The sequence below is a fragment of the Dacryopinax primogenitus genome, assembly GCF_000292625.1.
Source record: "Dacryopinax primogenitus strain DJM-731 SS1 chromosome Unknown DACRYscaffold_4, whole genome shotgun sequence".
Taxonomy (NCBI): domain Eukaryota; kingdom Fungi; phylum Basidiomycota; class Dacrymycetes; order Dacrymycetales; family Dacrymycetaceae; genus Dacryopinax; species Dacryopinax primogenitus.
Window position 1 is genome coordinate 173969 of NW_024467201.1, and position 11903 is coordinate 185871.

Here is an 11903-nt window from a genome sequence, read left to right on the forward strand (position 1 = left end):
ATAAAGGCTTAGTCATGTCTCTTGACCAAGCAATGAGCTGGTGCCCTGACACAAGGGTAGATTTGTGATTGGGCCCAAAGTGCATTGTGTATGTTAATTTTCTGCTGTCGTAGTTGGTACAATGATGTTTGTTATGCAGCATGAAGATCTGTGTCAGGGTGGGATGCTTCAATGTTCCTTTAATCCTGATTACCAAGAGGAGAGGTACTGCACAAGATGCCGAAGATGTGTGTGTTATGGACAGGCACAAGTGCAAACATGATCCATGCTGAACTCCTTGCAGGGTATCATTTGGATTGTCTGGAGAATTACTTTCCCAACTTACTGACAAATGAGCATGCAAAGGGTGAGCTTCTGAACACACTGGCAACACAAAAACCAGGCAACTGGAATGGGGTTGATCTGTTGGATCTCTACCTCATGCAAGACAACATGACACTATTGGATGAGCTGGAATTGGAGACGATTCCTGACCCTTGCATGTTGCTGTGTTCAGACATGCCTGCTCTGGAAAGGTTGGCCTGTATGCTGCTTGCACAAGGGGGGGGATGGGGGCCAACTGGGATTGTTGCCACAGTGATCCATGTGAGGATTCTGGTCTGAATGGTAACCTGGGGTGGGGGTATCCTGATGAACTGGAGAGCATATGTGTGGAAAATGCATGGTGACATAGTTCCACCAAATGTGATGGAATTGTCAGGTGATGGTCCAGGGCAGATAGTAGCAATGAGATGCTTCTGCAGTGCTTGGTATATCATGTAGACATACAGACATGACATAGATGCAATCCACTAGGGGAGACATTATTAAACTCATGGACATGCATCTTTTCCGTTGTCACAGTTTGTTGCACAGGCTCAATGATGAGCACAGCAAGCCAAATGTACCAATCAATTGGACTACCATCATCTATTATGGGTCTACTTGGGTGTTGGGATGGAATGCATTGGTGGGTGAGCCACAATAGCTCACTGAGCTTGACGGACAATCAATGTAAGGCTCTTACAGGATATTTGGAGTTTATCAAAGGTGGTGCCAAGATGGTGAACAAGGCAGACAAAGTCAAGTCTAAAATAGTGCCCACAGTTGGTGGACTGCTCTATGAGCTCAATTACTTGTCTTACCAGCAGAAAGCAGAGGAAGGGGCTAATGTATGAAGAGAGGTTGGTGGCCTGGCTGGTTTGCCTGCATGACTGGTAACAAACATGTAGATTGGGATCAAATGAGTGCTTTGGTTCTGATGACTGCATTAATGATATTAATATATAATCTAATGTTGTCCTCGACCTGCCCATGGAAAGCTAGGATGTGATTGGTCAAACCCCACATGCTAGTGTTTGGTGCCATGATGGAGACATACACTACATGTAGTGTATGTAGTCAAAAGTGTACAACTAAGTGTAATGACGGAGACAAATTACTGCGCCACACGGAAGTACAACCGACGTTTTACTCTCCCCTCCGAGAGCACCGGACTTCAGGAACACAAAATCCGCGTCTACAATGGACGACCTCCTCCTCAGCCAAACGTTCTGCTTCCCTACGTCTCGTTCTTTGGCCATGGATGAAAAGGTTCATTACTTATCGGGGCCTTCTAACTCTGCCCCAAGAAGAACTATGTACGCGCAATCCTAGGAGCGGGGAACACGCCCAAGATTATGCTTTTCAAGTAGGGAAGGAGAGAAATCAGCTGGTGAATTCATCGCCCTTCCCGAGATGCTCTCGGTCCTCGGCATAATGTCCTGCCTTCCTTCAGATCCTTATCAGAGGCAAATGAGTTATTCACCGTCATGAGAGAAGCGCGCTATCAAATCACGTTCTAATCTTCTTTCTTTATGCTTGCAACAGAGGCGAAGGAGTCATGTACATACTATCATGACAGAAGCGCGGCATGTACTCCACGTTCAAGCGTCCTTCCTTATGCACCTCTTGTGACCTTGCTGCCCATACCGGACCTCGGCCCGGCCGCACTTCTTCCGAACGCCTGCCCCGCATCTGTATGTCCTGGATTCGGATCTTTGTCGGATCACAACATGAATACGCCCAGGCTTTCAAGTTATATGAAGAGCACGCAGCTCAACACCCATCCATCACCGCGCAATCCTCCCTGAACAGCAAGACTAACTCATGCCGCAAGTTGTACTCCCCAATCAGTCGAACTATAAAGGCGAAAAGCCGGTTGGAGCTGATAGGCCCAGCCCGCAACTTGCACTTGGCAAGGAAGATGAGCCACAGTGGCTTAAGGACTTCCAACGTGATGGGGTGAGTGCTTTCATTCTCTTGTCGAGATAAGGGCTGAACATGCTCATGGCCCGTGACAGTACGCCGTCGTCAAGGATGTCGTCTCCCGCGAGAAAGCGCTGAACTACTATGCGCCCGCCGGCGAAGACTGGCTCGAAGGTTTCAAGTTGGGTTACAATAGGGACGATCCGTCTACATGGGATGTCAAGAACCTGCCAAGGCACATCTTCGGCGGCCTGTACGGGCAGTACAGTTTCTCGCACGCCCAGTTCGTCTGGGACGCGAAGACGGAGCCGAAGATTGTCGAGCTGTTCGAAAGTTTATGGGGGACGAAGGAGCTTACAGTGTCTTTTGGTGAGCGGGGTTGCGATGGGGGTTGACGCAACTGATCGGTGCCAGATGGCGGAAGCCTCGCTGTTCCTCTCCCGTTCGATCAGGTGCAGATGAATGCGGAACCTTGGCCGCACTCAGACCAAAGTGCTTATCGCCCACAGCGTCATTGTGTCCAAGGCCTACCGAACATCGTAACTCTTCCTTTGCTTCATAACCGCCTAGCCTGATAGCGCCCCATAGCTCCCTAATGGACCCGATGACGGCGGTCTGACAGTACTCAAAGGCAGCGCAAACCTCTTCGAGCAATATTTCAAAGAAAAGATGCACCTCGAGCCACCGGAGAAATGGTCTACTCGGGACGGCTTCGCGTGGACAGAAGAGACGCTCAAATGGTTCTATGATCGAGGATGTGAATGGGTCAAGCCGGTCATGGAACCCGGACACTTTGTTATTTGGGATAGCAGGCAAGTGCATTATGGTGCCTTCCCGAGGAAACAGAACAAGCGGTTTGCTATCTGTGAGTCCCCTGCGCCTATACATGCTAGGCATGAGGTCTGACACCTCGCGCCATAGACATATGCTACAAGCCGATGGCTTTCCTTACTGAAGAGCAGAAGGCGCGCAAGATCGAAGCCTTCAACCGAGGTTACGTTACGACACACGATCCTTGCGATTTCATCGTCAAAAGCTATCAGGACGCCGAGTTGAACATCAATTTCCCCTATGGAAAGCCGGTGGTAAATGAACAGGGTCAGAAGGCGATTGGATTGATTCTTTACTGAATATCTTCTTCGAAAGAGGAGGGGAGAGGGATAGTGAGGCGTGTACTAGCAGAACTCCAATTGTATTTCATTTCGTTACAGGCAGTCCACCGCTTACTCGAGCTTTTATGAAAAGACGAAAGTCGAGAAGTCATGTTACTCGTCCTCATAAAACAAGTCTTGGCTCAAGTTTAGACATTCTGCCCTCGGCATAATATACTCCCTTCATCTTCAAAGTTCGATGCGCCGAAAGTCAATATCCGGGCGCTGACACTAATCGTCAGAGCCCCGATATTACAGACCGGACCACGCCCTTCATCCACTTCCGGAGCTCGGCCCGACCCCACCTGTTCGGCAGGCCAACCCCGCGCCGTCCGGACCTCCGCTTCTCCAAAGCACAGATATCCCCCGGATTCGGGCCATTGGATTGCAGTTTAATGAATGCCTCTGGACTCCTCCACACTGAGTCTGCGGGTTGACACCCAACTACCACCTGCCTATCTACACCGGCCAATACCCGCATCAATTCGTCATGCCCCAGGTTGTGCTACCCGACCAGTCGAACTATAAGGGCGCGAAGCCTGTTGGAGCTGAGAGACCTAGCCCGCAACTCGCAACTGGAAAGGAAGATGAACCGCAGTGGCTCAAGGACTTTCAACGTGATGGGGTGCGTCTCTCTTGTCTCCCATCTCGGGTACACCTTGCTCACCCTAGAGACAGTACGTCGTCAACAAAGATGTCGTCTCTCGGGAGAAAGCTTTGAACTATTACGCTCCGGCGGGAGAGGACTGGCTCGAAGGCTTCAAGTTGGGTTACAAGAGGGACGATCCCTCTACATGGGACGTCAAGAACCTCCCGAGGCATATCTTCGGCGGCCTGTACGGCCAGTACAGTTTCTCGCACGCCCAGTTCGTATGGGACGCAAAGACGGAGCCGAACATCGTCGAGCTGTTCGAGAAGCTGTGGGGGACGAAGGAGCTTACTGTCTCCTTCGGTGAGTAGGACACTAGTTGAAAGGCCCGGAGCTGACCAGTGGGCAGATGGAGGTAGCCTAGCCGTGCCCTTGCCGCTTGATCAGGTGGAGGGACACGCCGCGCCCTGGCCGCATTCGGACCAGAGCGCCTACCGCCCACAAAGGCATTGTGTCCAAGGCCTGCTAAACATCGTCAGTCCCCTCCCCTCGTCCCAGTTCTGTACCCTCTTAACCCCCTACTCACTTGCCCCCAGCTGCCAAACGGACCCGAAGACGGCGGGTTGATGGTGCTCAAAGGCAGCGCCCTGCTCTTCGAGCGGTATTTCCAGGAACACAAGCACCTCGAGTCCCCCGACAAGTGGCTGATTAGGGACGGCTACTTCTGGGACGAAGCTGAGCTTAAGTGGTTTTATGACCGCGGGTGTGAGTGGGTGAAGCCTGCTATGGACCCGGGGGATTTCGTACTCTGGGATAGCAGGCAGGTGCACTATGGTGCGTTTCCGAAGAAGCAGAATAAACGGTTTGCGATCTGTACGTTTCTTTCCTCTTGTCTTCGGCGCTAGTGTGCTGAACCTGGATGCTTAGACATCTGCTACAAGCCGATGGCGTTCATGACCGAAGAACAGAAGGAGCGCAAGATCGAAGCGTTCAACCGCGGGTACTGTACGACACACGACCCGTGCGACTTTTTGGTCAAGAGCAACCAGGAGGCAGAGTGGAACGTCAATTTCCCTTATGCGAAGCCGGTGATTAACGAGCAGGGGCAGAAGGCGATTGGGCTGATTCCGTACTGATGGGTTCTGGAGGCCAGGAGGGGAGGGGTTAGGAGTTGGGGGACGTGTCGTGTCGTGTAATGATAGGATTGGGAATGTATGCTTCTTTTGGTTTCTTGAGAGCTGAGAGGCTCTGCGTTTCTCTTTTTTGGAGGTGGAGTGCCAGTTATGAACGTGCCCCACTCCTCGTGACTGTTGTAACATGAGCGAAGGCATGTGACGAGGCAGAGTACTTGCGGACCGGACCAGGCGATCACGGAGCGCAGGGCTGGCTGAATATATCCTGATGCAGCAGGCAGGCCGTGGAGCGCCAGTCGTCGTCCTCAGGCACCATTTGGGCAGGGTTTTCCCACTAGCAGAACTGATGCCAGTGAAACGGTCTGCCAGATTGTCAGACACTCCAGGACAGAAAAGAGACGCGCCTTGTTGTCTAGCATGACATGGCACTGGAAGGACGAGGACATGGTTTGACATCCTAGGATACACGTCCAAGTGTCGAGTGACAGTGTTTGTGAGAAAACATGCAGGATCCATCGATGTGAGGGTGTTCCTGCTGTACGGGGTCTTGTCATTTAGTGAGAGGATGGAAGGATGTCAGTGTCGGGAGTGGAAGCGCGATGAGACGATACCACAAGCGCAATCCCACCTCAGGAGGATTTGACAGGATGGTGTTCTCATTAGATGGCGGTGAAGACCAAAGAGATATGCTACATTCAAGCTGGGACGCGGTACAGATAATCCCAACCCATCGTATCTGCACCCAGTCAGCTGTATGCCGCATCCAAGTTCGCACCACACAACCTTTGCCTTCACTTAGAGAGCCTTCCCGTCATCTTCTTATTCCTCTCGCTCTCCTTCTCACCCCACTCCTCGCTCATCTCGTCCAACCACCCCATTGCCCCTTCCCTAAACAGCTCTCCCTGCAGCTCCACCCCCTCCTCCGCCTGCCCAACCCTCGCAAACCGCCGCTTGAACCTCCCCATCCTGCCCTGCTCATCCTCCTCCCCCGCACGGACGTATGTCTCCCCAGGCCAGTAGAGCGCGTTATTATGTATATCCCTGGCCATCTTGTATGTTGACTGGGGGGAAGTGGACCAGTGGGTGAAGCTGCTCCCGTCGGAGGAGATGACGGTTTGAGGGTAGAGGGCGACGACGGGCGGTGGGAGTGGGAGTGTGAACTTGGGTGGGATGTGCGTGCGCCCATAGGGTGAGTTGGACCGCCATCGTCTTGCACCGACTTGTGACTGCCTGGGTGGTGCCAACAGTCGCTTGGTCGAGGAGATGAGCGATGGTCGTGTGAGCATTGTGTGAAGTGTCAAAGTGAAATGTTCACTGAAAATGCAAGTTGAGCGGGAGCAATTCCCTTGTGCCTTTGGGTTAATCGCCGTCTATCCGCAGCGTTACTCTTTCACCGTTCACTCTTCAGCCAACAGTCTGCTCTTTTGTTTGTTACTTAGAATTGAGTAAAGTAATGGCTACACACTCGCCATTCGTACGCTCTCCGTTTGGGGAGACCACGAACCTCTCCTACAGAGAACAAACGGTGCGCTCACTCCTATCCTCACCGCATGGACGCTGACAGGTACCTCGGGGTGCGGCGTGCGCTGTGCAATAGATCGAGGAGATGTACTCTGTGCCGGAGAGCTTTTTGGAAATCGAGGTTAGGAACCCGCAGACCCACGGCGTAGGACGCAAGATGTACACGGATTATGAGATCGTTTGTAAGGTGCCACACTGCACTGCATGCCCAAGTACAGGACTCTGCTGACACGAGAGCAGACAAACATCCCCGCCTTCAAACTGCGGCACTCGATCGTTCGCCGGCGGTACAGCGACTTTGAAGCGTTTCGTGACATCCTCGAGCGGGAATCGACACGGGTGAACATCCCCCCTCTCCCGGGGAAGGTGTTTACCAACCGGTTCTCGGACGAAGTCATCGAGCAGCGACGGGAAGGACTGGAGAGGTTCTTGAGCATCGTTGCTGGGCATCCGCTTTTGCAGGTGGGTGGAACTGCTTTCTCGTGCTCAGGTCAGGGAGGCTCATCGCGTGTAGACGGGAAGCAAGGTGCTGGGCGCGTTCTTGCAGGATCCGAGCTGGGACAAGTCCCAATCGATGTGAACGATCCGCGTACCCGAGGGATCACCTGCATCCCTTAAGAGGGGAGGTTGGCTGTGTTCCCCTACTATTGACGTCCTGTTGCAGCTTCACTTGTTTTATCCCGACCTCATTGTATATCACGTTCTGTTACGTCGTTCTATGGAATCAATCTTCAATCGTTGTACTCTATTGTCCGTGTCGTTCCACGCAGGATCCGTGCAGTGCAGCCTCATAATTTTACACTAATGACACAGGATGAAGATGATCAGCAGTGTATCCTGTGAGCGTAGACCAATAAGCAGTACCATCGGGTATACAATCATCGGAGATTACGCGTGGTCTGAGTTAAGTGCACCGCCCCTAAATGGATTCGATGGGTCTGACACGCACGTGCCTTATACTATTTTGTACAGGGCCGGCACTTGATTCCGCTGTCGGCGTTCCCGGTCTGCGCCGTTCGGACGTCATGCAACGCCGCTGACTTTTCAGTCCCCTTCTCTCCTCTCTCTTCTCTTTCCTCAACGTCCTCCTCAACGTCCTCAACGTCCTCCTCCTCCTCCTCGCCGTCCAGCACATAAACAGCAACCAGCATACATTAGCTGGCTGTCGTGATTGTTGCTTGCCCACCGCGTTCTTAATCACCTCTCACTCCCTTTCTCCATTCATAAATGGCCCATCTTATGCCATCAGGAAAGTGGGACGCCCGGTACGTTCAACACGCTATTTAACCCCCATTAAACCGCTGACCGCACCTCCTGTAGGAACCTCGGGCCCGTACCCCACGACTCGATCTACTACGCCAAGTGCATGCTCGGCGGTGCCCTTGCTTGCGGTCTCACCCATGCCTCTATCACCCCGCTCGACGTCACCAAATGCAACATGCAGGTATGTCCATGCGGCCAAAATCCCTTACATATGCTGACCACGCCGAAAGGTCGACCCGGCCAAGTACCGCGGTCTTACCTCGGGCCTCAGCCTCATCATGCGCGAGCAGGGCGCAGGCGCTATCTGGAAGGGTGTCACCCCGACGCTGATTGGCTATTCCCTCCAGGGGATGTTCAAGTACGGTCTGTATGAGACATTCAAGGATGCCTACATGAACCTCGCTGGCGAGGAGGGTACGGCCAAGTACAAGCAGCTCATCTGGCTCGCCGGTTCCGCCTCTGCCGAGGTGTTCGCTGATATCGCTCTCTGCCCCTTCGAGATGACCAAGGTTAAGATGCAGACTTCTCCCCATGGTACTTTCCCCACCCAGTTCGGCACTGCATGGGCAACGATGCGTGCCCAGTCTGCAACCACCCGTTTCCCGTTCGGCTCCATCGTCCCACTCTGGTCTCGTCAGGTGCGTTTCATTTTCTGCACAGCCGCATCAAACGCTGATGGCCGTTCTTGATAGATCCCGTACACGATGGCCAAGTTCTACTTCTTCGAGCGCATCGTCCAGGCCTTCTATGACAACATCTTCACCGCACCCAAGTCGACGTACAGCAAGCAGACCCAGCTCGGCGTTACCTTCGCTTCCGGTTACCTTGCCGGTGTGATCTGCGCCATCGTCTCCCACCCGGCTGACACGCTCGTCTCCCTCATGGGCAAGGACGCGAACAAGGGCAAGAGCGTCGGCACGATCGCGAGCGAGACTGGTATCCTCAACCTGTGCACCAAGGGCCTCGGCACCCGTGTGCTCATGATCGGTACCCTCACCGGCTTCCAGTGGTGGATCTACGACTCGTTCAAGACGGCCATGGGCATGGGCACGACCGGTGGCAAATAATCGCATCGCCTCCAATGCAGATAGCGGCATGTGGTGCTCCCCTTCCCCCTCACCAAAACTCACGACATGTCCCCCTCACGTCCAAACCTAACAATAGCGATCTAGTCCTAACGTCTTAGCCCTTAGTCCCTGTTCGCTGGTTTCTCCCCTTCCTGCACACCGCACACCGCACACCGTACCCCCGCATGCGCGAACTGGTCATGTTTGTTTTTCTCTCCAAAATCCTAGTCCTGTAGCTTTTTTCTTTAAACTCGATAGACTTCGTTGTTCCTGAATATATCTGTTCACGGCCATTGGTGAGGAGAGTCAATGAGTGAAAGTGATGGTGGACAGTGCTTCGCGCAGTATCATATACGTGGTCAAGCTATTCATGGTGCACTAATGGTGCATCTGATGTCAGGCTTCTGGACAAGATCAGCTCATTTCCCACGCCACAAGAACCGTCCCAACTCCTCCAAATGTCGCTGTACCTGCCCTCCCTGCCCAACAGCCTCCCACACCCTCCCCCTCACTCTCAGTGCGTTCTCCCTCTTCCTCCTCCCCTCTTCCCCTCTACACATCCCCAGCACCTCCCTCACTTCCCTACGCACCGCCTCCCTCGTTCCCTCCACATTTAGCCCTCCAGCCCTGTACGCCAGGCCCTTCACAGGCCCCTCCCTCACTTGCAGGAACTCGAACGCCACGTCGAGCACTTGACTCAGCCAGAGAGCGTGCGCTGGTTGATCCCAGAAGAGAGGCCAGGCGAGGAGAGGCACTCCCCGGGTAAGGCACTCGGACATCCCCCCGCTGCCGCAGTGGGTTAACATCCATCCTAGTGCCTTTTGTCCGGGTTACAGTACCTGGTTAGCTGGGTTGCAGATGGGGTAGGGGAGGGAGGGGGGACGTACGGGATGCGCGGGAACAGCTTGTTGCGGTGCCCAGTGGACGATTATCCCTCTCCCGCTTTGGTCCACTTCTTCCTTCAGAGAGGGGGGGAGGACTGCGTCCCAAGACGAAGCTGCGAAGACGAAGGGCATCAGTTGGTCTTGTTCTAGCAGGGCGTGGATGAGCACGTCGATGTACTTTTGCGGAAAGAGGAGGGAGCCCCAGGAGATGTAGAGCGCGCTTTGGGGACCGTGGGCTTGCAGTGCCGCGTCCAGGAAGGTGATGCATGGGTTGGCCGAGTTGGCAGAGTTGGAGCAGGACGAGTGAAGGTGGAGTGCGTCGTAGGCTACTTCGGTACTGCCGAAGGAAGCGGTGGTGTGCTGGGATAGAGGCCCGAAGTAACTTGGCGGCAGGTGGGGACCGACGCAGAGCACCTTGCGGTCTTCTCTGTTGGAATCGTGGATGTACCAGCTTTCTAGACCTTGGACTGCTTCTTTTTCCTAGTTCATGTCAGCTGGATCTTTGTGAGGGAATCTTGGATACTTACTAGGTCTAGAATGGTCGGTAGGATCAGCCCGTCTGTGACTTGCAGCAGTGGGTAACCTGCTGCGAGAGAGTCGTAGCTCCATGGCAGCCAGTTACACTGCGGGGTGTCTTCCCGGGGGTAGATAGGAGGAAGGCCTTGGAGGTGTACCAATCCGTCTTCAGAGGGGGACAAGCGTGCCCACACCTGCACGTAAGGCGTCAGCGGAGAGAAAACCAATGAATGGATCTGGGCAAGAAGGACTATATGCGTACCTCGAGAGCGATCTGAGCGAACGGTTTCCCTTCGCTCTTGCTCGGGTCTGCTTCGATCTCGGGGCATGCGGCGATGTACTTGGGTGGATCACGCCCGCCTTTCTCGGCCGGCCCGAACAATCTGCTCGAATAATCATCAAAGGGAAGAGGGGGAAGATGGAGATAGTCATACCTAGTGAAAGAAGCGGCAGAACCAACATAGTACATGTACAGTTTTATATCCCACTTGCGTTTGATCTCGGTGCATACATGTCCCATGAGCACATCGGTGATGACGAACGTTGGCTTTCCCGCGGGTGTGGGATCCCACAGCTGGCCAGCGTCGTCCGTGAACGACAACTCGTTCATGAGCGCATCGAATGCGGCGTGAAAGCGGGGAATATCGACGACACGTGTGGCCAGGACGTCGCGTGGGTCGAGCGTGGCGAGGAGGGGGATTATCTCAGGAGTGAAGCCTTCCATGAGCCGACCGAGGGAGACGATCCGGATGCGAGAGAGGAGGGAGGACTCGTCGGAGATGGAGACGTTGCGCTCCATTTCAGAGCGAGACTTGTGGACATGCTCAGCATCGACGATACATGCTACAAGGGGTTAGGCCACGGTAGAGGGATAGGGATAGATGAGAGGTACATACTGATTGTAACGTCGGGGAACTTGCGAACTAGATTAACAGAGATTCGATTCTGGTCGGAGATGGCCTGCGTGCTGAACTGTTAGACACTGTTAGAAGAGAGTAATAGATGACATACCCCAAGCAGGGCAAGTAAAGACTACCCAGTGAGCAGGCATGTTGTTCGAGTTATTTGACATAGATCGACAGTCACCAGAGGGCGAAGGATTCATCTGTAAATGCTACGCTGTGTGGGACAGCATGCTGGTTATAAGGCACAGTGGGAGTCGGAGAATGAGATCTTTCTCGAGAGGACATTGTCGTCAGTTAATCGATCCAGAAAGCATCCAACCGCAGAAAGATGTTACGATGCTATATGCTCATCGTGCGAACCGCAGCTCGAAACTTGCGTATTTGGGAGATTTGGATGTCAAATTTGTCGCATACGTAAACATGGACAAACTGTTCGCTTCCCATCCAGTACCAGATATACCCACCAATACTAGTGTTAGTTTATCTCTCCCAGTTTCTTGTAAGTTTGATCCATTAAAGGCAGCCAAGTGTGTATGATGATCCGTAGAGAATGACTGCCCTCGATGAGAATGCGCTTGACACTCCGAAGGAAGCAGATCTTCCATCTGTCAACGACCATCCGTACACTTGTCTACCGAGACCACGACA

At 53.4% G+C, this 11903-nt stretch overlaps 6 protein-coding genes across 6 annotated transcripts; 4 read left to right on the plus strand and 2 right to left on the minus strand.

The window, feature by feature from the left end:
• The first annotated feature begins 1504 nt into the window (after positions 1–1504).
• On the plus strand, positions 1505–3429 carry DACRYDRAFT_20700 (uncharacterized protein). Its single transcript, XM_040772041.1, has 6 exons — positions 1505–1619; positions 1671–2262; positions 2322–2595; positions 2641–2765; positions 2815–3091; positions 3148–3429. Exons 2-6 carry the CDS (start codon positions 2128–2130, stop codon positions 3354–3356), a joined length of 1020 nt encoding a protein of 339 aa, XP_040630905.1. The 5' UTR covers positions 1505–1619; positions 1671–2127; the 3' UTR covers positions 3357–3429.
• Positions 3430–3867: 438 nt separating this feature from the next.
• Positions 3868–5102, plus strand: DACRYDRAFT_105083 (uncharacterized protein; the record flags this gene model as incomplete). The annotated part of the gene is made up of 5 exons (XM_040768034.1): positions 3868–4002; positions 4056–4329; positions 4376–4500; positions 4563–4839; positions 4894–5102. 5 exons carry the CDS (start codon positions 3868–3870, stop codon positions 5100–5102), a joined length of 1020 nt encoding a protein of 339 aa, XP_040630906.1.
• An 881-nt stretch (positions 5103–5983) lies between these two features.
• DACRYDRAFT_36835 (uncharacterized protein) lies at positions 5984–6298 on the minus strand (the record flags this gene model as incomplete). Its single annotated transcript, XM_040774417.1, has 1 exon — positions 5984–6298. A coding segment is annotated over one exon (315 nt), but the record flags the coding sequence as incomplete, so codon positions are not given.
• Positions 6299–6525: 227 nt separating this feature from the next.
• DACRYDRAFT_20702 (Phox-like protein) lies at positions 6526–7353 on the plus strand. The gene is made up of 4 exons (XM_040772042.1): positions 6526–6624; positions 6697–6807; positions 6861–7082; positions 7135–7353. Exons 1-4 carry the CDS (start codon positions 6553–6555, stop codon positions 7198–7200), a joined length of 471 nt encoding a protein of 156 aa, XP_040630908.1. The 5' UTR covers positions 6526–6552; the 3' UTR covers positions 7201–7353.
• A 349-nt stretch (positions 7354–7702) lies between these two features.
• DACRYDRAFT_20703 (mitochondrial carrier protein) lies at positions 7703–9241 on the plus strand. Its single transcript, XM_040772043.1, has 4 exons — positions 7703–7885; positions 7941–8064; positions 8114–8521; positions 8576–9241. Exons 1-4 carry the CDS (start codon positions 7848–7850, stop codon positions 8948–8950), a joined length of 945 nt encoding a protein of 314 aa, XP_040630909.1. The 5' UTR covers positions 7703–7847; the 3' UTR covers positions 8951–9241.
• Positions 9242–9369: 128 nt separating this feature from the next.
• DACRYDRAFT_48939 (UDP-Glycosyltransferase/glycogen phosphorylase) lies at positions 9370–10065 on the minus strand (the record flags this gene model as incomplete). The annotated part of the gene is made up of 2 exons (XM_040774874.1): positions 9370–9768; positions 9838–10065. Coding segments are annotated over 2 exons (627 nt in total), but the record flags the coding sequence as incomplete, so codon positions are not given.
• Between the last annotated feature and the right edge of the window lie 1838 nt (positions 10066–11903).